The 23,561-nt window shown below is 37.5% G+C and overlaps 1 protein-coding gene across 1 annotated transcript in view; it reads left to right on the forward strand.

Annotated features, from left to right (window-relative positions):
- CCDC141 (coiled-coil domain containing 141) overlaps positions 1 to 23,561 on the forward strand; it is a 181,520-nt gene that overhangs the window by 133,257 nt on the left and 24,702 nt on the right. Inside the window, exons 12-19 of the mRNA XM_055308600.1 lie at positions 866 to 1,045; positions 6,107 to 6,286; positions 6,887 to 7,012; positions 9,024 to 9,212; positions 10,086 to 10,265; positions 12,374 to 12,523; positions 21,092 to 21,232; positions 22,219 to 22,413. Of these exons, the coding sequence (XP_055164575.1) occupies positions 866 to 1,045; positions 6,107 to 6,286; positions 6,887 to 7,012; positions 9,024 to 9,212; positions 10,086 to 10,265; positions 12,374 to 12,523; positions 21,092 to 21,232; positions 22,219 to 22,413 (1,341 nt within the window). The remainder of the gene's footprint in view (positions 1 to 865; positions 1,046 to 6,106; positions 6,287 to 6,886; positions 7,013 to 9,023; positions 9,213 to 10,085; positions 10,266 to 12,373; positions 12,524 to 21,091; positions 21,233 to 22,218; positions 22,414 to 23,561) is intronic.

Here is a 23,561-nt window from a genome sequence, read left to right on the forward strand (position 1 = left end):
TGCTGTTAGCATTGCTTAGCATATGAGAAAATATAATTTTAGGCAGGTGAAGTAATGTGCCTTAGTAAGATACAGTTTAATATTAATACTTGCACAGAAAATTAGTAATTGTACTTTTTTATTCTGGTTTATTACTAATTAGAAGGAAATTGTGATTAGTAATTATAAATAATTTTTCACTGGCTTACATTTCTTTCTTTCTGATTTGTATTCCCTGGTTGTGTCTGTGTGTGTTTATGTGAGAATCTTCCTTCTGAATCATAAAACACGCTTTAAAGAGAACCACACTGGTCTTTGACGTAAATTGTCCCCAGTTGTAAAACATGTACATATGTAATACAGAAGTAAGGTTTTGGCTCTGGTAGCTAGGTCTTTTTTTTTTTTTAAGATTTAATTTATTTATTCATCAGAGATGCAGAGAGAGAGAGAGAGAGAGAGAGAGAAAGAGGCAGAGACACAAGCAGAGGGAGAAGCAGGCTCCATGCAGGGAGCCTGATGTGGGACTCGATCCCAGGACTCCGGGATCATGCCCTAGGCCAAAGGCAGGTGCCAAACCACTGAGCTACCCAGGAATCCCCCTAGTAACTAGTAGGTCTTATGGGTAGCAGACTTGTCAACTTAATTTGCTACTGAAGGGCAGTCTTATCTGTCAACAACCTAAATAGATTTTCATGTCTCTTCAGTAAATTGACAATATTTAATAATTACTTAAAGAATTCTGAGATGTAGTTTGTTTAATTTTGTACAGGCTTTTATTAGAATCTACTGCTATTTTTCTTTAAAAACGTTTTTAAGTGTTCTTAATTTTCATTTATACTCTTCTTTTTGTTTTGTTTTGTTTTGTTTTGTTTTGTTTTGTTTTTAGGTACAGGAGCAGTGTCAGGGCCTAAAGCAGTTTTACCAATCTGAAATCCTGCAGAAGGAAGAGGATGATGCTGAAGCCAAGCATCGATCTGACTCAGCTGAGGAGCAATGGCAGCTATTTTTGAAGAGGAGTTTTTTAACTCAAGACCTAGGGCTTGAGTGCCTTAATTTAATAAATATGGTAAGAATGACATTAAATGTGTCACACCTTCTGCAAAGATTCCTTGTCAAAGTCAAAACCATAAATTCAAAAGTACATCTGTCTGCTAATCAGCCTTGCTGGTTTAGGAGGTTGTTTTCGGTTTTATTTATTTACTTATTTTTAGATTTATTCCACTTAGAACAGTCCCTAAAGCCAGGTAATTATATGCTTAGTTGGTCTTAGACCTCCTATTCATTTCTAATGAAGGCTATTTTTTTTAAGATTTTATTTATTTATTCATGAGAGACACACAGAGAGAGAGAGGCAGAGACATAGGCAGAGGGAGAAGCAGGCTCCTCTCAGGAAGCCCAATGCGGAACTTGATCTCAGGACCCCAAGATCACCACCTTAGCCAAAGGAAGATGCTTAACCACTGAGCCACCCAGGCACCCCAAGGAGGGCTCTCCTTTATTTATATTTTTTAAAAAGATTTTTATTCATTTGCTCATGAGATACACACAGAGAGAGAGGCAGAGACACAGGCAGAGGGAGAGGGCAGGCTCCATGCAGGGGGCCCAACATGGGACTTGATCCTGGGTCTCCAGGATCACGCCCTGGGCTGAAGGCGGCGCTACACTGCTGAGCCACTAGGGCTGCCCCTAATGAAGGCTATTTTAACTATTAAGGAGAAAGAGTGACTTGACTATCCTTCAAATACAACATTTCCATTATTACATAGAGACCTCAGTAGAAGTCCATCCGAAAGTTCTGTGTTATTTTGAAAGCGTGTAACAAGGTACTTACAAAATTTCCGGGGGTTAAAGACATCTAGGGTGAATTGTCATTTTGAAGAATTTCTTACTGTAGCAGATCTTTTCATAGGGCAGCTCTATTATATTTAAAAATATACTCTAGGGGATCCCTGGGTGGCTCAGCGGTTTGGCGCCTGCCTTTGGCCCAGGGCACGATCCTGGAGTCTCAGGATCAAGTCCCACATCAGCCTCCCTGCATGGAGCCTGCTTCTCCCTCTGCCTATGCCTCTGCCTCTGTGTGTGTGTGTGTGTGTGTGTGTGTGTGTCTATCATAAATAAATAAATAAATAAATAAATAAATAAATAAATAAATAAATAAATAAATCTATCTTTAAAAAAATATATATATATACTCTAAATTTTAGTTGTTGAGTTGTTATCTGTAAACTACTCTAGAATCCTTAAATCAACCTCCTAATGAAACTGCTCATTTCATTGTTACAAAATGCTAGATACTAGAAATTTTTTTTTAATATTAAGGCAAATCTGTCTGTTTCTAACCCTCTGTAGTTACACAGGGAAAAAATTGTTCATATTTCATTCTTCTCACACATGAAAGTCCTTCAAACTCTGAACATAGTTGCAGTGTCTGAGTTTTTTCTGTAGCTAGCCACGTAGAAATCCTATCATTTATGAGATAACTTCATTTCTCTTCCCATTGTAATTCTCCCAGAATTTTTCTATGTTTTGTCAAAATCATTCATAAAATGTAACCAAAAAGTGAGTTCCAACTTCAACACAAAGTACAACAAAGTGGACATCTTTCTTTACTAAGGAAACCTAAGATTATGCTAGCGTTTTTAGTAATAATTTCTCTTTTGCTGGTTCATATTCGGCTGTGATGAAATAAAACTCTCATTACATTTTCATTATAATTCCTACCAAGCTACTTCTCTCTCATTTTATATTGGTCAGGCATTTATTTTTTACATACAAGTGCAGGCCTTTACATTTATCCCAATTTAATTTCATTTTGTTTGTCTTCACCCATGATTCTATCTTGTTAAACTAATTCTGAACCTGCTGTCTACTGCATTAGCCATCTTTTCTGAGTTTAATTGTATACATTTGATAAGTAGGCCTTCTGTGGCTGCAAGTAGATTTTTAATAAAAGTGTCCAGGGACAAGTCAGCTTCCCAATCCATTAAGCCATCAGTTGATTAACCTGTTTATTGAACAGTCATGGACACTTTCAATAGTACTTCATTTCAACCATTAATTCACAACTTTTCCCCCTTATCTATAGTGAGAGAGACAGCTCAAAAGAAGGTCTACTTACCAAGAATCCTATCAATTACATAAGTATTATTTAGCATAAATCAGGAATTCTTTCCAAAGTGCTCACAAACTACTGGATTGATGATGAACTTACTGCACTGATTTTCATTATAAAGCTTATCAGTCTGTAAATAGTGTAGCCCACCCTCTCCTTGTGAAAATCAGGGCATTTTCCTTTCTCTAACTTTCTGGCCTTTCTCTTATTTTCTGTTGATTTGCAAAGATTACTGACATCTGCAATTTTCCCAATACTCTGAAATGTGATGAATCTCAGTCTGGAGTCCGAATTCATTTGGAAGATTAGGTTCTGTAACTATACTCATCTACTTTGAGTTATAATTTTCTCTTTATCTACTCTAGCTCCACATTTGCTGTTCAAAGACTGTACTTATTAAGTCTATGTGAAAACAAAATAAGTATTTAATAATGCTGATTTATCTAATGCTATTCTTAAGCATCAGAGAAAACTTGCTAAGCAATTTCCCCATGTTCTTTTATTACATAGGTGTTTTACAGTAAAAACCAAGTTATTTTACATTTGGAGCATTTAGAACACATATTACCTATCTATCATCTTTTACATTTTTACTTTGTTCGTTATATAGTCTTCAATCTCTTGATGTGACTGCTCTAATTTGTACTCATAAGGGAATTAAAGTATTTGCAAACTGCATTTATGTGTCCATCCTTTTAATTACTAACTTCATTTCAGAAATTTTTCAGTTCTGAAATTTCTATTATAATTACATTTCAATTGCCAATGAAATTCTCTCTCTTGTCCTCTCTACATATTTGCTGTACTTTCTTGACCATATTAATCATGGGTATTTTAAAGTGTTTGTCAGCTAATTCCAACATCTGGGGTGGGAGTTGTTTCTGTTGTCTACTTTCCTCTTGGTTTTCAGTAACGTAGTCCTGTGTTGCCAGGACCCATGAATATTTGTCAAGTCTCAGACATTATGTGTTAAATACATGCTTTACCCCAAGGTCCTTACTGCTTTCATATAATAAATTTCTCCTTGTTGATAAACATTAAGATCCACATAATAGTTAACTTTATTGGTTCAGAGACATTCTGAGATAGGAAATTGTTGGTAGAGCAATTAAAACACATTTTTAATGCTCTTCATATTTTTTGGACCATTAGGTTTTTAAACAAACATTATTGTTGAAATGTGGTAACCAGTTCCGTTGTTAAAAAGAAGGCCAGCTGGCATTTTCCACTGGATGATTGGGTTGTTGTAGCTCATCTTTTCAAGCTTGAAACTGAAAAATTTTCAGTTCATTTAAAAAAATCATCAAGATCAGAGAAATTGATTTAGGTGAGAAATCTGGCAGACATATTGATCAAAGTGCCAATTTACTAATTTATAGCAGTGAATATCAAGGATGTGATCCAGGATATTGCCTTCCTGTTATCAGCATATCTAGACAACAAAACACACCATTTGTGCCTGAATTCAAATGGAAAATGGGTAATTTAGATTACCCATTAGACAAGAATATGGCAAATTTTTCCATGCCCCTGCACAGAAGTAGAATGTGTATTGTGTTTACCAACTAGACCTTGGACAAATTACTTAATCTTCCTGAGTGGTCAAAATATTTAAGTCTGCCAAGTACATAATCACTCTTCTTGAATCCTGCTAGATAGACAGCAACTACTACTACTGTGGTCTCTTTTTTCCAGACCTCACTTGAATCATACCCTGCTGATTGTGGTTGACACTGATATGCTGCAATTTCCAAGTTTACATTAAATTATATGTTACATTTTGATTAATAGTTTCCTAATAATGTGTAAAAGATATGCTAATTTTATAGCATAGATCAAAAATATTATTTGGGATGGGTTCTGCTAAAGTCTTATGATCTTTTATGATATATTAGAATCTTCTTAACCATAATTACAGCATATATAATTTTATTTCTGAACCCCAAATTCATGGGGGGAAATCTAATTTAGGCCTGGAATTATATTCTTTTGTAATTAATGAATACTTTATATGTCTAAATTAATATGAAAATATAATTTTTATATTAATGTCATTTAGAATAATTTAAAAATAAAATGGTCTTTTAAAATTTTGTTACATATTTTTGACACTGTCTTCGGACTACAATCTAAAAGATGCCTTGACTTTTAGATACCTAGCTGTAATTGCAATTATAGACATCCATGTACGTTTGCTCCTTAGAAATTCAAGGATTTATTGAGAAATGCTGGCCATCAAAGTGAAAATCATTGTTTTGTCAGCCAAATATTCTCTGTATTTTTTTATGTTTGCACATAAAAAAAGCACATAGTCTTACTTTTCACATCTCTTATCCTTCTGCCTCCAACTGAATTTCCCCTTATTTAAAAACATTGTTTAAAGACCTTCAAATCAGTCAACCAGAACGTAGAAGCTGGGAAGAGGCCTCTGAATTTAGATATTGTGATTCTGGTGAATAATAGAGATACAAATATACAGATATATAGACAGACGTTTCAGTTCTCACAAAAGGGAATAACTTCAAGAACTATTCACAAAGAAAATCTGAAGTAATCATAGTATATACAAATGTGAAAGTTTAAAGAGAAAAACAGACCCCTCGTAATTCCTGATACCAAGATTTTGACATATGCTAATGATGTGTTAAAATAAAAGGTGGACTATACTTTAAAACTTATGCATTAAAATAATCTTGAGGTTAACATTTCTGGGAACTGGTTCTTGTTTTATCACCCTGTATGCCCTAGGAAATAACTAGACCCTGGCCAGGGGTGGGGAGGGTGGTGGCTCAAATAGCACTGGGTTTTGAAGAACTCAGGACCTGGTGTCCAAGCATAGAATATAGGTTCTGAGAGCCCCACTGTGCCTTCACACAGGCATCCCAGACTTGCCTTAATGTCAGAACCATACTCTGCGTTGGCTATGATCAGGTGTTTTCCTCTAAAATTGTATATGCAAAAAAGTTGTGTCTGTTGGGGGAAAAGAAGCCATTTTATGGATTATTAACTTAACAGGCAAAAAAGGATGAAATATTAAATGTGAAAAGCAGAGTACACTTGATGGAGAACACCATGGAAAGCCACAAGGCAGAAAGAGAAGAACTCAGCCACCTTCGGATGACATGGCAACTTAAAGCCATCGCGAGCAAGCCTTTGAAACAGCAGTGGGGAGCATTCAAAGAACAACTCAGAAAGGTACAAGAACGTGCAGTGGGTATTATTAAGTCTTAAAAAGGAATGAAATTCTGACATGGGCTGCAACACAGAAGAGACTGTAAAACATGATGCTAAGTGAAACAAGCCAGTCTCAGAAGGATAAGTGCTGTATAATCCCACTTAGGTGAAGTACCGAGAGTCAAGCTTATAAAGAGAGAGAGTAGAATAGTTGTTAGCAGGGCTGAGGGAAGGAGGGATGGGGCAGCTACTGGTAAATGGATACAGAGTCTCTGCCCAGGATGAGACAAAGTTTTGGAGGTAGATGGTGGCGATGGGTGCATGCCAGTGTTCATGTCCCAATGCCACCAAACTACACAATTAACAATTAGTTAAAACAGTAAATTTTGTTATGTATATTTTGCCACAGTTAAACAACAACAACAACAAAAAGTAAGGGAAACCCAGGGCCTGCACTTTTGTTCATTGGTGGTTTAGAACTATGAACTCATTTGAGGTAGTGAATGTTTTCATGGGAATGGAGAAGTTCGATGACGTACCAGTCATCACTGGAATGATTGTTTCATATTTGCTGATGGTGTCAAGGAAAACAAATACATAACTATCTAATGTTTATTTCAGACTACTTACAACTTAAAACGTCTTCAGGAAGCACTTATGCCTGTGTCTGCCCTTGACCTTGGAGGGAGCCTCCAGACCATTTTAGGTCTACAGAAAAAATGGAACGAAATGAAGCCTCAGCTCCAGGTGACAAAACAGACTGATGGATCCAGGCAAATGGGAAAAAAAATCAAAAGTTGTTCAATTGAGGTTTACCTAATTAATTTTAACAGACTGGTGAATCGCTATTTTTTTTTTAAACAAAAGCATTGCTTGTCTAAAACTCCACTTTTAAAATACATTTTTCTTCCTGTTGTTCTGCACTAGTCTGTGTTTGATGATTCACAAGCATTCAGGCTGCAAAATGTCCTTAATAGATTCTTATCTTACATTAATTTTACATTGAATTATTTCTTTATTAATGTATTTATCACATATATTCACCCTAATTATTTTCTTAAGAGGTATCTAGACACATTTTATTTTTTTATTTTTATTTTTTTAAAGATTTATTTATTTATTTATGATAGACATAGAGAGAGAGAGAGAGAGGCAGAGACACAGGAGGAGGGAGAAGCAGGCTCCATGCCGGGAGCCCAACGCGGGACTTGATCCCGGGACTGCAGGATCGCGCCCTGGGCCAAAGGCAGGCGCTAAACCGCTGAGCCACCCAGGGATCCCTAGACATGTTTTAGAGTTAAGATATCTCAGAGAAAGGATGGACAAGCTCTGATGCAGAGGCTCTGCTGCCCTTTGTCCCTGGAATTACCACTCTGATGTCACTGTCCCCACCCACTGGCACCCCAGCTTCCCCTTACCCTCCCAGGAATCTCGCTGTGCCTCTCTCATTCCCCTTCTCAGAGAACCCTCAGGATATGAGAGAGAAAACCATGAGTCATGTTCCCAGGCCCTGACTGATAATGCATTCCATACCCTTCACCTCCTGCTGCTCCTAAACCTGATACAACTGCCAAAAATGATTGCCAGTCATGCTGCCCTCCTGCCTGGCCTCCTGTTCTTGACTGCTGCAAAGTTAAGATATCTGTGCCTCTGTTGGTTACTACTTCATAAGTGTTGGCTTTAAAGAATGACGAATCAGAAAACTGAAGGATTCTTTAAAAGTATAACTGATATAAATATATAACCAACCCCCCCACACACCCCACACCCAAAAACACCCTGTTGTAGCCTACCATGAATGATTTCCTATAAATTCTTAGAAAATTCAACTAGCCTACATGTTAGGGACTTTGATATACCCTGTGTTAGATGTTTATTTGCATTTCATGTATGCATGTGTGCATGTGCCCCTAAAAATGCACGAGTGTGTGAAGTCCTCTGTCCAGGGCATTCCCAGGCTATGCACTGTGATGTGCATATATTTGATGGCCCCATGCTTGATTTCAACTTGAAGACTTTTATGTTACTCTTCTGCAAATTATTTTCCTTAGCCTAAACCATTTCCATGACTTTTTTCCTTGATGTAAAATCCATCCCTGACGTTCTGGTGGCTTCCTCCTAGAGTTGTCCACCCTTTGCAAGTTCTATCAGAATCATGGTTTCATCTAAGGGATATCTGAACAGTGCTGGGTAAAAAGGAAGCTGCTTTATCCCTCCCTACATGTGCTGGCTATTTGTGGATTCTGGGATGACCATTTTTAAAGCAGCATATCTAACGCGTTGCTCAGCTGGTAATTCATTCTGATCATTCTGTTATCATAGAGGACAAGTGATTCCCCCAATATATTTTTAGACTTGTCTTTTCATGGTGTTTTTACCATACCGTCTGACTCTAGGCTGTATTAAATATCAGAGATGATTGTGGCTTCACAAAATATCAAAAATACATTCATTTAGCACATAACTGGAGTAGTTGGTGTGCCATAGAAATATGGGACTTTGTGTTTTACCAGCTGACTCTGAAACACATTTTTTGCATTGGTAATACTTTTTATTTTTATTTCTGAGAAGATGGGGAGAGAATAATGTATCCTTAGCATCAAGCCCAAAGCCTGGATTTGTAGGGAATGGGGTGAGGCTGACAAAAGTAATTGTTAGCAATGAGAGAATGATTTCTGATTTAGATCTTCGTATAGTCAGGTGTAAAGTAAAAAGCTCTCTAAAAACTGGATATCTCTTATTGCTTTTAACTTTTTAGCAACTGAATGATGAAGTTCAGTACATTATAAAAGAATCAGAAGAGTTAAGTGGCAAAGGAGCCCCCATGAAAGAGAAGTCACAACAACTGAAGGAGCTTATTCACCTCCATCAAACACAGAAAGAGAGAACCCGAGATTATGAGGATATCTTGTACAAGGTGGTCCAATTCCACCAAGTCAAGGAAAAGGTAAGATGTGTCACGGATACCTGGAAGACTCTCAGTTTTAAACCGTGAAATTAAGAATAAATTATTGTCTAATAAAGACCAAATTGTTTATTCTGGTATTAGGAACTTTCCGCAATCTGGCCTTTAACTTTTCTCACTACACCTCAATCCTCCCTTATGTTCCAGCCAAACTGAGCTCTTTGTTTCTCAAAGATGGTGCACACATTCCTAACTCCCAGCCTGGGCTCCCAGGCACCATTATCTGACAGGTCCTTTTCTCTCCTCTCTACTGTTTAAACCCTGCCTCACTTGGAATCTTGGAATTCCAACAAATCTGCCTCACTTGGAATTTGTCTTCCTTCTAAATTTGCAGAAGTTTCATTATTTATCTCACACACTTGTCATTCTTAGCGTCTTGATTCTTAATTACTCCCCTGCCCCAAGTCAACTGTAAGCCCTTTGAGGGGAGAAAACAAATTTTTTTTTGGGGGGGGGTTTCTCAAGTACATGACATTATGGAGTGCTCAGTAAAGCTTCATAGTTATTAGCTTCTATTAACAGAAAATGAACATATATTTATATCCCTTTATTTATTTTTTTTATATCCCTTTAAAATAGCCCCTGAATTTACTCAGATTTTGCAAAGGTTTTGGACTATGACCAAAAAAGAGTGTTTTCTTCTTTAATAGAACTGGCAATGTTAATTCCTCCATTTTACCATCTCAATTTGAAGCACTGTAACATTTCTTTGTCTGTGACACTCATAATTATAGATGGGCTTGGCAGCATTTTGACCAGGTAGTAAAATTGGTTATAAGAAATAGGCTTTTAAAAAAAAAATTGTCTTCATGAAAGTTTGCAATCTATGTTAATGGTTAGTGTCCTAAATTCCAGCTGGGTCATCTCAACAAATCAAGGGAAATGGAGTTTTTAGGACAGCCGAAGGAACTGGATGATGCCCATGAAGCCCAGGTTCACCTCAGCCGCTCTCAGGATAAGCAGGCACAGATTGATCATCTCCATGACCTGGCCCTTTCCCTGGGAGTGGACATCATCTCATCAGTGCAGCGGCCTGTAAGCAACAACACTGTCATTCATACCTAATTAAAGCTGAAAGTTGGGGTATAATATCAAAGAAACCTGGCAGATTGTCAGTAAATGTTAAATTCAAAAATACATTAAACCACTGGGATAGTTATTTGTGGTTAATTCCTACCACCTATAACAACAACAACAACAAAAAAAACAATTCTTAAGGAGAGAAATCTGTTTATAAAAGTCTTGCTTAATACGTCTATTCTCACACTAATTAAAAAATAGAATTGTAGAACTGTGCTTTCTAATATAGCACTCAACTGACATTTCACATTCGAAACGTGCCTAATGCAACTGAAAATTTCAATTTTATTCATTTTTAATTAATTTAAATTTTAAAACTGACCTTCAGTGTAATTATGGGGAAACTTGTAAGTACATTGGGAACAGCATGGATATGTGAATCTACATTTTAAACTATGAACTGCAAAATCTGAATACAGATTAAGTATTTCTGATAGAAGTTTAGCAACAGTTAAGACATGCTATAAGTGTGAAATACATGCTATATTTCAAAGACTTAGTATAAAAAATGTATTAATATATTTTACATTTGGGTGCATGTTAAAATGATATTTGAACAAACTATATTATGAAAATGAATTGTACCTGTTTCTTTCTTTCTTTTTAATATGACTACTAGAAAATTTTTAATTATTCATGTAGCTCTGACTATATCTTGATTGGACCAATTCTGCCTTAGCGTTTTGGATTTGGAAGGTATCCTAGAGATAATCCAGCCCAGGACACTCATTTTGTATAAGAAAAGTCTAAGGCCCAGAGAAACTGCTTTATCCATAAAAGCCCATAATGGTGGAGCCTCCAGGCTTCGTCAAAGGCTTGATACTAGTCACAGGATCTGCTTTATGTCACTGAACTGACTTTAACAAAGGAGCCTAAAAAGAAGAAAATCTTTTTCTTTCCTTCTTCCTTTCCTTCTTTTTTTTTTTTTAATTTTTATTTATTTACTCATGAGAGACAAAGAAAGAGGCAGAAACATAAGCAGAAGGAGACACAGGCTCCTTGTGGGAAGCCTGATACAGGACTCGATCCCAGGACCCCAGGAACATGACCTGAGCCAAAGGCAGACACTCAACCACTGAGCCACCCAGGCATCCCAGAAGAAAATATTTCCAGATCAAATTTTTATAAATAATACATTGGAATCTGATTTAAAAAAATCCTTCTCAAATTCCTAATTTTATTCTATCCAATATGTATAATATTAATAAAATCATAATGGCCAATTTTACTTTAAAGTTCATTTAAGGGGACGAGATCAGACTCAGGATCCAGTCCCGCATCGGGCTCCCTTCATGGAGCCTGTGTCTCACTCTGCCTGTGTCTCTGCCTCTCTCTCTCTCTCTCTGTGTCTCTCATGAATGAATAAATAATCTTTTTAAAAAAATCAAGTTAATTTAGGATATCCTTTAAACAATGGAATGCAATGATACCTGAAGTTTTTTTTTTTAAATCTTTTAACTGAAACACCTAGAAATACAAAATACCTGTCACTGTTTATAGAATCAGTTTTTACCACAAAGGAGTTTTCTTTTTAAAGAGTTTTATTTTATTACTAAATTTATTATAAAAGGAAAGAAAAAAGTAAGATGTCTCACTTTGCACAAATAATATTATAAATTGTTCTCCAACCCTCATCTGGCCTTGGCCTCAGCAGCCCTCTGTGCTGAGCAGAGATTGGCGCACTTGCATAATGAACCTGAGGTCAAGTTCAAGTTGACAGGAAAATTATAGTGCAGAAGCTGAATGCTTCCAATGCATATTTTATGCCTTTTGAAGTAAAAATTATGTCTTATAATAAACGGCATCTCTGAAGAGTTGGGTATGATGAGCAAATCTTCAAAATTGAGATTTCAAGACTAGAAATGCAATGGTTTGCCTTCCCCAACGTGGTGGTGTCTGGCTTCTTTCTGAAATCATTATATTCAAATGTGCTTAAGGTAAGGTAAGCCAGGAACCTATTTTTTAATGTCCTTTATGAGTTTCATAATGCGGTAAATAGCACCTTCGTCTCATTGCTGTTTCGCCCCCTCCCTTTGTCACTTCCACTTCTCCTTCGTGCTCAGAACTGCTCTAACGTTTCTGCAAAGGACCTGCAGCAGCAGCTGGACATCCTTGAGGGGGACAGCATGAGCGGGCGTGCCAAGGCCGAGGAGTACGAACGGACCCTGGCCTGCAGCCTGGAGTACTGCACCACGAGGGACAGTATAAACGAGGTGGGGTGACAGGGCAGACGGCCCCAAACCGCTCTGAACCCAACACATGTGTCTCTCTGTCTGGACGTGTGCACACAGGAGCAGGAGACATTTTGTTTGACCTTGACCTTTAATCCACTAAGCAATGGTCTCAGGGCTCTGAAAGTTTGAGTAAACCCCAAGCACCCAAGCCAGTATGTTGTCAATGCATAGAAAAACCTAGAATGCACTATTATGGTTGTCTGTTTGCTTTCTTTCCCCCAACTCAAGGCTGTACAGCAGTTGCTTGCTCAAGCAGGTATAGCCTATCTGGACAGAAAGGGTGATGCTGTCCCCATGAAGCCAGCTCCAACCTGCTGAGATTCTATTTAAGTACCATTGACTCATGGTGAAGGGGGTGCCAAGGGCCAGGGGAGAAGGCTCATTGCTTCCGAGGCTGCAAAGTATCATCACCAAAGTCAAGTGGCTGGTTTCATATTTACTCAAATGGAGTGGCTTACTGACAAGACAACTTCTGGAGGAAAAGCAATAACAGATGAAAGTCCTCCTCTGCACCCATGCACACCCTCACAAACACATGCTCCCACCCCCCTCCCTCAATTCCACCCAAACATCAACGCCCAAATGTGTCGTGAGCCCCTATAGCCTTCCCCTAAACTTTCCATTTAAATAAACTTCTTTTGGGGTGAGAACACAGATCAGGATAGCAAAACATAGACCCTGGTTTTGAGAATTGACAAGCACAATACAAAGTACTGCAGTTTCGGACTTGTCTCCATTTAGAGCAAAATGTTTCTGAGTCCATCAGTCACAAGTCCGTTACAAAGGCGGCTGGAAGTGATAAACCTTCTCGAACGTTCTGTTTATGCCCAATGTACACAATCTGGGCCCGGCAAGTATCAAATATTCAGACAACATTAGCTCCCAGATTAACATGTGAGTAACTAGACTGGGGTGGTGGTCCAGCTGTGCAGTGCTCCTTCCTGCAGGCCGCACGTCCCCAGACTACAGGCAGGTGCAGAGAGTGAGCAGGAGAGGGGCAGAGAGCACGAGAGGCCACACAGGCCCCAAGGCCTACAGCCACGGACTACAGACTTGCCACTCAGACTCTGTGTTGCAGGGAGACGTTCTGGGCTAGAGATTCATTCGGGGTTCAACCCGGAGTGTACCTACCCTCTGTGGCCTCTTCTGGTTTCAGCTAACACCACACATTCACATCTTGTTAGAGAAAACGTCATTCTCCCCAAGTCTGCAACATGTAGATTTGCAGGCTTGCAAATAATTTTTTTACGACCTTTCCCCCCAAATTTACCTTCTTGCTTCCCTTCCTCCTCGTCCTTCTACCCTTTCCTCAACCCCTCCCCTTCCTCCTTGTCTTCTTCCTTCTTCATCTTCTTCTTCGGTAAACTTTTGTTTTGCCAAAGATCTCTCCCCCTGCAGGGATGTGCAGCTGTACACTAACCAAAACCACAAGTGGAGGAGGCTCAGGGTTCTTCCCAACAGCCCCAGGGCTCAGTTTCCCTCTTCCTGAAGTGCTGTGGCATTTATGGAGCTGTTCAGACCCTTCCCACAGTGGTTCTATTTACAGGCTGCCTCGTGAGAGCCTCTGCTGGGAGCCAGCCAGCTGGGATGACAGATGTCCCCTGTAGTCACAGTAGGGACGCCCCAGGATTGTCTGTACCACAATGAGCAAGCAGATACATGGAGGAATCAGATATCACTTTAACATAATCTTAAACATTAAGAGAACTGGTCTTCCGCATTTCTTTCCACTTCCTATCCAGCTAATCTTCGGTGTGGGTTATAATTTCACATTTAAAGGATCTCTGAAAATCTTTGGTCCTTTTCTCCTTTCCTTCTTGTAGAATAATAGTAGGCATGTCACAGTGTAGCGCCCACACCCTGGACTTTCCAACTACAAGCCTAGTGGAAAAATAATCAGAAGGAATATTTTTAGTGCACTTTAGTAAAATAAATATACATACACTCTAGTTTGTATTGTGAATATCAGACTCCAGATGAGTAGATTCCAAGTGGTGATATAATATTTATACACCTAGACGTTTTTATTATATTATCATTATTAATACTTGGTGTAGGTACTTAAGACATTACAAAACATTAAAACAGCATGTCACACTACTTTTTTGTGTTAAAAAAATAAATTCACCCTACCAGGGAACGAGAGCAAATATCGCATTTTACTTTTAAAGTTGATTTGAAAACATGTTTCGCTTCTAATATTCTTCAAGTGCTTCTTGAACGTTCACAAACTCTGAGTTAAAATAGATTTGGGGAGATCTCAATGTCAACACATCTTACTTTTTAAGAGGAGAAAACTGAGGTGAGGATTTGCATTTGAGCAGTGTGCCCCCACCCTGCAGAGTTTCTGTTCGTGGTATGTTGAGGATGAGTTTCTTTGGGCCAGAAGCTCATCTCTTGGTCATCATTTCTCGGACAGCAACACATTGTTGCTTGCTAAACTCAGAGTTCCCCACTTACTCACCGCTTTAGCCCACTCAACCACTGCATGATCTGATGTGCCGTGGACGCTTTATATGTGCTTTCCTCGTCTAGCCTTGTTTCCTTGCACATCCTTACAAGCTATTTGTTTACAATAGCACAATTCATTTGGTCATTTCAACCAAAATTACTTTTTGATGATGCCCTAACTAATTTATGTGGTTACAACTGCACTAAAAGCCCCTAGTGGAGGCCTCGGTACCTCAAAGCAAAATAAAGTGAGGTGCTCTAAATGTGATCTTTTTTCTTTTTTTTACATGATGTGATATTTTTTAAACAAAAGAACCATGGTTCTGTGCCTTGATTATCTTTTGGTAAAATATTATTATTTTCTCATTTCATACACTACACAAAACAGAAGAAATTGGTTAAATCTCATTTTTTCCATGTCTATCTTCACAACCTTCAGACTGCCCAGATTTTGTGGAGTTTTTTTTTTTCCACTCATTTCACACAAAAATATATTTGTATGCATGGATGTTGAATTTCACTATATATGTTCTTGCCTGGCAACATAAGTAAGCTGTTAATACACAAAGTGCATTATAGACATTCTCGGTGATAATACGTGACAAGCCATCATTTATTACTCATTCTGTTACATGTCTTCGTTTAGAAACATAGTAAGTTAATATGAAGCATGTTTCCTGTCTGCAACCTGACCAAAAAAATTACTTTTACATTTACATAATGTTTTTTTTGTTTGTTTGTTTTTGTTTTTTTTACGATAGTCATACAGAGAGAGAGAGAGGCAGAGACACAGGCAGAGGGAGAAGCAGGCTCCATGCACTGGGAGCCTGACGTGGGATTCGATCCCGGGTCTCCAGGATCGCGCCCTGGGCCAAAGGCAGGCACCAAACCGCTGCGCCACCCAGGGATCCCAACATTTACATAATGTTAATGGAAATTTGTAACTGGAGTCTCATTATGGGTCACAATTACTTTGCTGGAAAAAAAATAGCAATAACAGAACTGGGTTGGGATCCATTCTCTCAAAATAAGTCTTGCAAACAAGCTTTCTTATAATTATATTACTTTAGCTTGAAATTTTTGCACTGTAGCAACATCTTACCCATCAGGAAGGAAGTGGAAAAAGACGCAGTGTATATATAGGTATATTCCATATGTCAGAGTCTCCTGTTCCAATTACACATTTTTTTTTGGTCAATTTGGATAAATCGGTCATCTGAGTTCCAGGGATTAAAAGGAGATTAGAAGCAGTAAATTAGAATAGGGGAAGAGACACAGAGCCAACTAATAAAATCAAACTTCCTGACATCACATAGCACTTTGTTATTGACAAAATGACCATGGAGAGTCACCCGCTGGCAGGATAAGAAGCAGCAAAAGAGAGCACGGCCGGATATAGCACGCAGTGGGGCATCACTGTGGTGTAGTGCAGAGAATTATTATTTTCTAGATTGATAACCCTAATTCGTCATTTTAAGGAAAAAAACAAGCTATCATCATTTGACACATATCACCAATGTGGCTATTGTATACTGGACCATAAGAATACAAAAGTCCTGAGGAAACATGGAGTCCAGAGTGAATTAAAGCCCATGGAATTTAAGTCATGGCCAGTCATGACCAGGCCATACCATGGGTCCATTGAAAGGATATATATAAGAGAATAGAAATTTGTTCTGAAAATGTCCATCCCAGAGGCTTAAAATGTGTTAAAAGTTTAGTGTTTCACATCTGCAAAGTGACCCTTTTTCCTGAAGGATATAGAGAGCTGAAGTTTAAAATCATGGTTACCATGTCCAGAAAATACCACAAACATAATATGAACACACAGAACTTGCAGGATGGAGAAAAGAGCCATTCCTGAGACACACTGCCATCTCCAATGTCAAATGGAGCAACCGTCTTCTCTCTCCAGGCTGTCTCACTTGTGCCACCGCAGGGCTGGCCTGGAGCACAGGAGGACAGCAGCAAAGGGAAGCCAAGGGGGCCTTGTCTTGAAATCTCTCCAAGCCTTAAGCTTAATAGTTTGTCCGTAATAATCATAGCAAATCATTCAGGTTGAATTATAAATCTTTGGGTCCTTTCATTTCAAATGCAGGCATCCCTGGAAGTTGGTAACTGTGAAGCCTTCCATTGCTGAAAATGAGCATTGGAAGCTTTTTTCCTGGAGTGGGCAAAAGGATGGGCAAGAAATGAAACTCATGAAGGGAACGTTAAGAGAAATGGACTATTTGTTTTGTATTTTGCTTCTGGCCAAACCTGTGCCATAGTTCCAATGAAGGCTTTATTTTTTATTTTTAATTATTTTTTAATTGGCTCCATGCCCAACGTGGAGCCTAACGTGGGGCTTGACCTCACGACCCTGAATCAAAACCTTAGCCAAGATCAGGAGTCCGATGCTTAACCAACTGAGCCACCCAGGGGGCCCCAAAAGGCTTTTGTTTTTAATGCATTTCCTTAGTTTTAAAATGTCCCATGTCCCTCACATAAATTGGCCTTGTCAACCAACAACAAACTCACAATAATACATTCTTATGCCAAACCAGCCCCAACCAGCTTAGTCAAGACTAAGAATAACAATCCAGCCTGGTCGTCATCAGCCTCTTTTGCTTTCTGCATCTTCTCAAAGCTTTGTTTATTCCTAACCCTGAGAGAAGCTTACTGCTCCCTGGGAAATATGGTGAAGATGTTCATTCTGTTAGTTGCAAGAGAACTACAATTGTAAAGTCTTAATTTTATTCCTAATCATAGCTCTATTAACTTAATTCCATAACAAATATGGAGGAGCTGACCAAGTGGAAAGATAGGAAAATCACACCATTTGTTAGGAAAAAAAAATTTCTCTTAGTATTTTAAAGATTTTTAGAATTTTTATTAATATGGATTATAACAACATTTAAATTTTTTTAATAGGGTAAAATACCCTGCCCCAGCTTTGGGTGTTTTTTTCTGCCTGAGTGCTCCAATTGAGCAGTTGTCTTGGCCATTTTCACCATTCCCCATTGTTGACAAGCTAACTAAAGTTAGAAACAGCTGCAGGAACAATGATCCCATAGCCAAGCAAACATGGCACTCAGTTCCTTTAAAAATATGATCTCAAGTTATATGGGGATTAGATGGGAAGTTAAGTTTTCATGTTGGAATGTGCAGGTAAGAAATTTAAGCACAGTTAGATTTTCCTGAAAATCTACTTGTTAAACGTACTTCGTTCATGCTGCCTTCCACTTGTATCTGCAATAGTCTTAAATTTGAGCTGGGATAGGCACAAGATTTAAAATAAATTTTTGTAGGACCAAGAGAGAAAAGTGCCAGCAACTTTGTCAAAGGAGCTCATGTGTCAGAAAGAAGCTGATTCCATTTCACATACCCATAGCGCCATGAATACTCTTTGGTCTTATAAATCATCTTCAGTGGAAGTGCATACATTCTGAAGCAACAGAAATAAAATTGTGCTCATCATTTATCAGTCTTAAATTTTTTTGATCCAAAGTAGATTTAAAATTTCATGGTTTAGAATTACAATATTAAGACTCAGCCTTTCTCCCTTCATCACACAGTTTTCAAACAGAAGTTGATCTTTCCCATTTAAACTAGCAGACATAACCCAGTGATTATCAGATTGATGATAGAGCCCCTCTTCCTTTCTCTAGACTGAAGTTTATAATATAGATCATGTTCCAGTAAGAGAAAAAAGAGTATAAAATTTTATTTTCCAATGATAGATATTAGTGAGTGACAGGACATATATTTTCCCTTTTCTTTTTTCTTTTATTCTGTTTATTTTTATTTAAAATAAAAATTATATTTTTAATTGCGGTAAAATACAAATAAAATTCACCACCTTAACCATCTTAAGGGTAAATGATATTAAGTACTTTCACATTGCTCTATCCATTTCTAGAACTTTTTAATCATCCCAAACAGAAACTCTGTACCAGTTAAGCAGTAACTCTCTACTGGGGACATGTTTTTTAATACAAGAATCTGTATATACCTATAGTTGCAGGTTATGACTTTGGGGAGAAGAGTTCCTGCCAAAGTTTAATGTGAATAACTCAGGATGTAGTCCATTTATTTATTTATTTATTTATTTATTTATTTATTTATTAAGATTTCATTTATTAATGAGATACAGAGAAAGAGGCAGAGATAGAGGCAGAGGGAGAAGCAGGCTCCCTGCAGGGAGCCAGATGGAGGACTCGATCCCAGGACACCGGGATCATGCCCAGAGATGAAGGCAGACTCTCAACCACTGAGCCACCCAGGTGTCCTGGATATAGTCCCTTTATTTCTCAATCCCATTTGTCTTTTCTCACTAAAATCGAAGACGTGTATTAAAACACTGAATTTCAAAGAATTTAAATATTTTAGATTTAATTTAGTATTTTTAAATATTTAAAATTTAAATTTAATATTAATTGGTTATTTCATAAGTGTGCCAGCCGATTACAATCTTCTCAAATATTTTTGTGAGTTCTAATAGCGAAATAGTTTCCACCTCTCCAGAATGTTACTGATTTATCAATTTAAATGTTTAATATGATCTCTGTGGTTGGCTTAATTGGTAATTTAAACTAGTATTCAACAATTTCATTTACCATATAAAATAAACAACACTGATTAAGTATAGGTATGTCAGAGGAAAAAATTGAATCTGCATAATAATTTCCATATATGCAAGTCTGCTTGGGCCTTTATAGATAATTATCTCCAAGAAATGTTACAGATAAGGTCAAGGTTCTGTTATTACAATATGCAGAATTTGAAATAAGCATTTTGAGAAAGCAAATATTTTTAGGGCAGATATGTTTTCTATGTATTACAAGGCTAAAACCTAGCATGTACACAGCTTTTATTTCCTTCCAAATAATTTATTTGCTGTCATTGAAAAGAATTTTAATGTGTCTCTGACTTTTCTTATCATAGCTCAAATTTATCAACCATGACATTGTTCATGTTTTTGCTGTTAAATGCTTCCATATAATCTGAGAAGGTTTATGTTTTTCTTTATATTTCTCTTTACTGATAATGTAAAGAGAGAGTTGCCTGTCAATATGTTTATCTCTCTCGAATATGGAAAAGGGCATGAAAGGTGGGGTGTTTAATGGAACTGGACTGCTTAGAACTTTGGTTCACTGGTAAAGTTGAACTGTGTGTTCTTAAGGCGAGCTTAATGCATGCCCTACTCTCAGTTCATTGCCATAGGCTCTGTTTATACACAAGCTAGCATTGCCATCAGTGGTGATGCTGTCACTTTATTTTCCATCTTGGAAGGACATCTGAAGTTAGTGGCCTATATCTAAGAAGGAAAGATCTTCAGGAAACTTCTAATGAAAAATAATTCTTTGGCTGAATTTGGGCAAATAAAATATTTTTGCTACTAAATCTCATATTGGGTCCCCTCTTTTATCCTACTTATGTTCTCGGTGGTCTGAATGTCAACTCTTTATTGACCTCTGCAACAGGATCAGCTCATTGGAGCCTAATACATTCATGCCTTGATGCTAGAAGAAAGCCCCAGGAGGCAGAAGGATCTGGGGCAAGTGCTAGCATACGGAGAACAGAATGCATGGGAAACGCGATGTCAAATAAATACAAATAAAAAAATTAGAGTTGTTGAGAATCTATGACATGTTAAAAACTTGCTTTTTTGGAGGCCAAAGGATATTTCATATTTATAAATCTAATTGTAAATTACAAATAAAGGGTCACCTGGGTGGCTCAGTAGGTTAAGCATCTGACTCCTGATTTTTGGCTCAGGTCATGATCTCAGCGCCGTGAGATGGAGCCCTGCTTCAGACTGCACACTGGGTGTGGAGCTGCTTAAGATGCTCTCTCTCCCTCTCCCTCTGCCCCTCTCTCGCCACTTCTCAAAAAAATTACAAATCAAATAATACAAAGAACATCTTAGATTTTGGGGATATATTTAAATTCACATTATGTGTTTACTTAGCCGACTTGTTTCCTATTGAAAAATCACTGAATACATTTTGAAGATTATAAATATTTTGAAGTGTTAAGATTTTTTTATTTATTACAAGTCAGTGTCAGTGTCCTCATTTTAAGGAAATCATGTTTCTTTTTATTGAACTGCAGCTCAAAGAGTCATTCAAAGATATCAAAAAGAAATTCAACAATTTAAAATTTAATTACACTAAGAAAAATGAAAAAGCTCGGAATCTAAAGGCTCTTAAGAATCAAATTCAACAAGTCGATGCTCATGCTGAAAAGATACAGGTAAAGAGAAAATGTGAGTGGTGTGTTTGTGTGTGCATGTCTGTGTGTATGCGTGTACATACACTACTACAATTATTGCAAAGTCTTCTGCGTTTCAATTCTAGAAGCCTAACCCTTGGGCTTTTTTGCAGCATTGGGACTCAGAAGGTGGTTTTCCACTTTTGTAGCAGTTAAGTTCCTTGCATAAAATGTATACGTTAATTTATCTCGAGGCAGCTCTAGGATGGATCCTACCAAACCTACCCAGCCTCTCTGCTTCCATTCTTCCCCACCACACACATATACACACACATGCATGCACGCACATCCATGTACACACCTCTATATACCCCTTTTCCTCTGCTTGCACCTGCCTCTGTCAGGAACTTCCTCCACTACTCCCGGAACTTCTTGTTCTACCTTGATTACCGCATATACCAGCTAGAATCTTTGAATACCTTTCCCAGGAGACAATGAGCTCCCTGAAGATAGTAAAATATTTTATGATCAATGTCTTTTTAAAAAAAAATCATAATATAATTCTTGAAATCTGGAATAGGACCTGGTACACAGTGAATTTTCTATATGATTTTGATGCTGCATCAATAAACTATGTGGAAGAAAACCCATTCTTTCCAAAATGCATTTGTGATCATTATGATTTTAATATATTATCATGGAGAAAGCTGCAAAAACTTCCCCAAGTTTTTCTCTCAATATGTAATCACCAGCTAGCCTCATAAATAAAAATGGGAAGTTATTTTAAAACTGTTTCTTTTTGGGATCCCTGGGTGGCGCAGCGGTTTGGCGCCTGCCTTTGGCCCAGGGCGCGATCCTGGAGACCCGGGATCGAGTCCCACGTCGGGCTCCCGGTGCATGGAGCCTGCTTCTCCCTCTGCCTATGTCTCTTCCTCTCTCTCTCTCACTGTGTGCCTATCATAAATAAATTAAAAAAAAAAAGTCCTTTAAAAAAAAAAAACAAAAAAAACTGTTTCTTTTTTGCACAGGCTTTGAAAAGGAAAATGGAAAAAATTGAAAAGAAGACTTCTAATTCTTTCTTAAATTATCCAAATAATAAAGTTAATGTTCTTTTGGAAGCCATGAAGGATTTGCAAAAACATGTGGATGAGTTTAACAAAGTTGTGATGGATTATAAGTTGAATTTGGACCTGACTGAACATCTCCAGGAGACGATTGAAGAGGTATCCTCTTCTTGCTGTAATGGTATCCATATGTAATGCTTTTAAAAATTGCTCTGCTACCCTAAAACAATGCTGCAGCAGTTAATTTTGTCATTAAATCTATGCATCATCATCCTCTTCATGATTATTTCCTTAGGGTGATTTCTTAAAATAGAATTGTTAGACTAAAGTGGATAAATGTTGCAAGGTTTGATTGTATTGTCCAGTTGTTCTTCAGAAAGATTTTACTAATTTACTTTTACCAACAACGTATAAGGGTTTCTCGTTTCTCCATGACTCCATCAACTCAGGATGTTTCACTATCACGGAATTATGCTTACTGCTGGCTATCCTTTTAAAATATTCAAAATGATTTATTTCACAAAATTTGAAAATATTTAGGAAGAAACCTTAATACTGGGATTTGTCAGGTACAAAAATTGTTAGTGGTGTTATTTTTGTTTCTGTCAAGAGGATAAATGGCAGAGTATGCATGAACTATATGAAATTGGACAAGTTAAAGTTATTATTTGCACATTTCATATTGAAGAAATTCCACACTTGAAGTTCTTTGCAGCCTATTATCCTGCGATACAAAATGTCTCTCTTTACCACTGATGCAGCAGCTTTTAGATGTAACACCACACTAAGGAAGATGAGGATGATCATTCTTCTATATCTGATACATAGGTTTGCTGTGGCTCCGTGGCACTTATTTAAAGCCGGCTCCTAACAGAGTCATGTGTTTCTATTTCTCACTCATCATAACTGCTCTGGCCTTGGTCAGACACATTCCTTCCATCACAGTTACTTAGTATTTTTTGGTGAGAAACTGTCTCAATTCTCTATTGTGCTTTTCAAATATTGAGTACAATATTCGAAAATATAGACTTGAGTACCTTCTATTTTAAAAAAAATGGTTAAATACTGTTCTTTAGATAATACTTCCTCAATCCATAGACTACATCTCGTTCTTAAAAGAGAATTTATTTATTTATTAGAGTGTTAATTAGGCAGTGCTTTATCCATGCCTTGTTAATAATTTCAGTTAATTTGCTTGATTTTGCACATTTGGGCTTTTTCTCTTTTCTTTTAGCTGATAATTTGAATTCTTCTTAGGGTCATATGCTTTTTTATATTGCCTGTTCTTATAAGTCTGCAATGTTCTT

The sequence above is a fragment of the Nyctereutes procyonoides genome, unplaced genomic scaffold (genome assembly GCF_905146905.1).
Source record: "Nyctereutes procyonoides isolate TBG_1078 unplaced genomic scaffold, NYPRO_anot_genome, whole genome shotgun sequence".
NCBI lineage: Eukaryota > Metazoa > Chordata > Mammalia > Carnivora > Canidae > Nyctereutes > Nyctereutes procyonoides.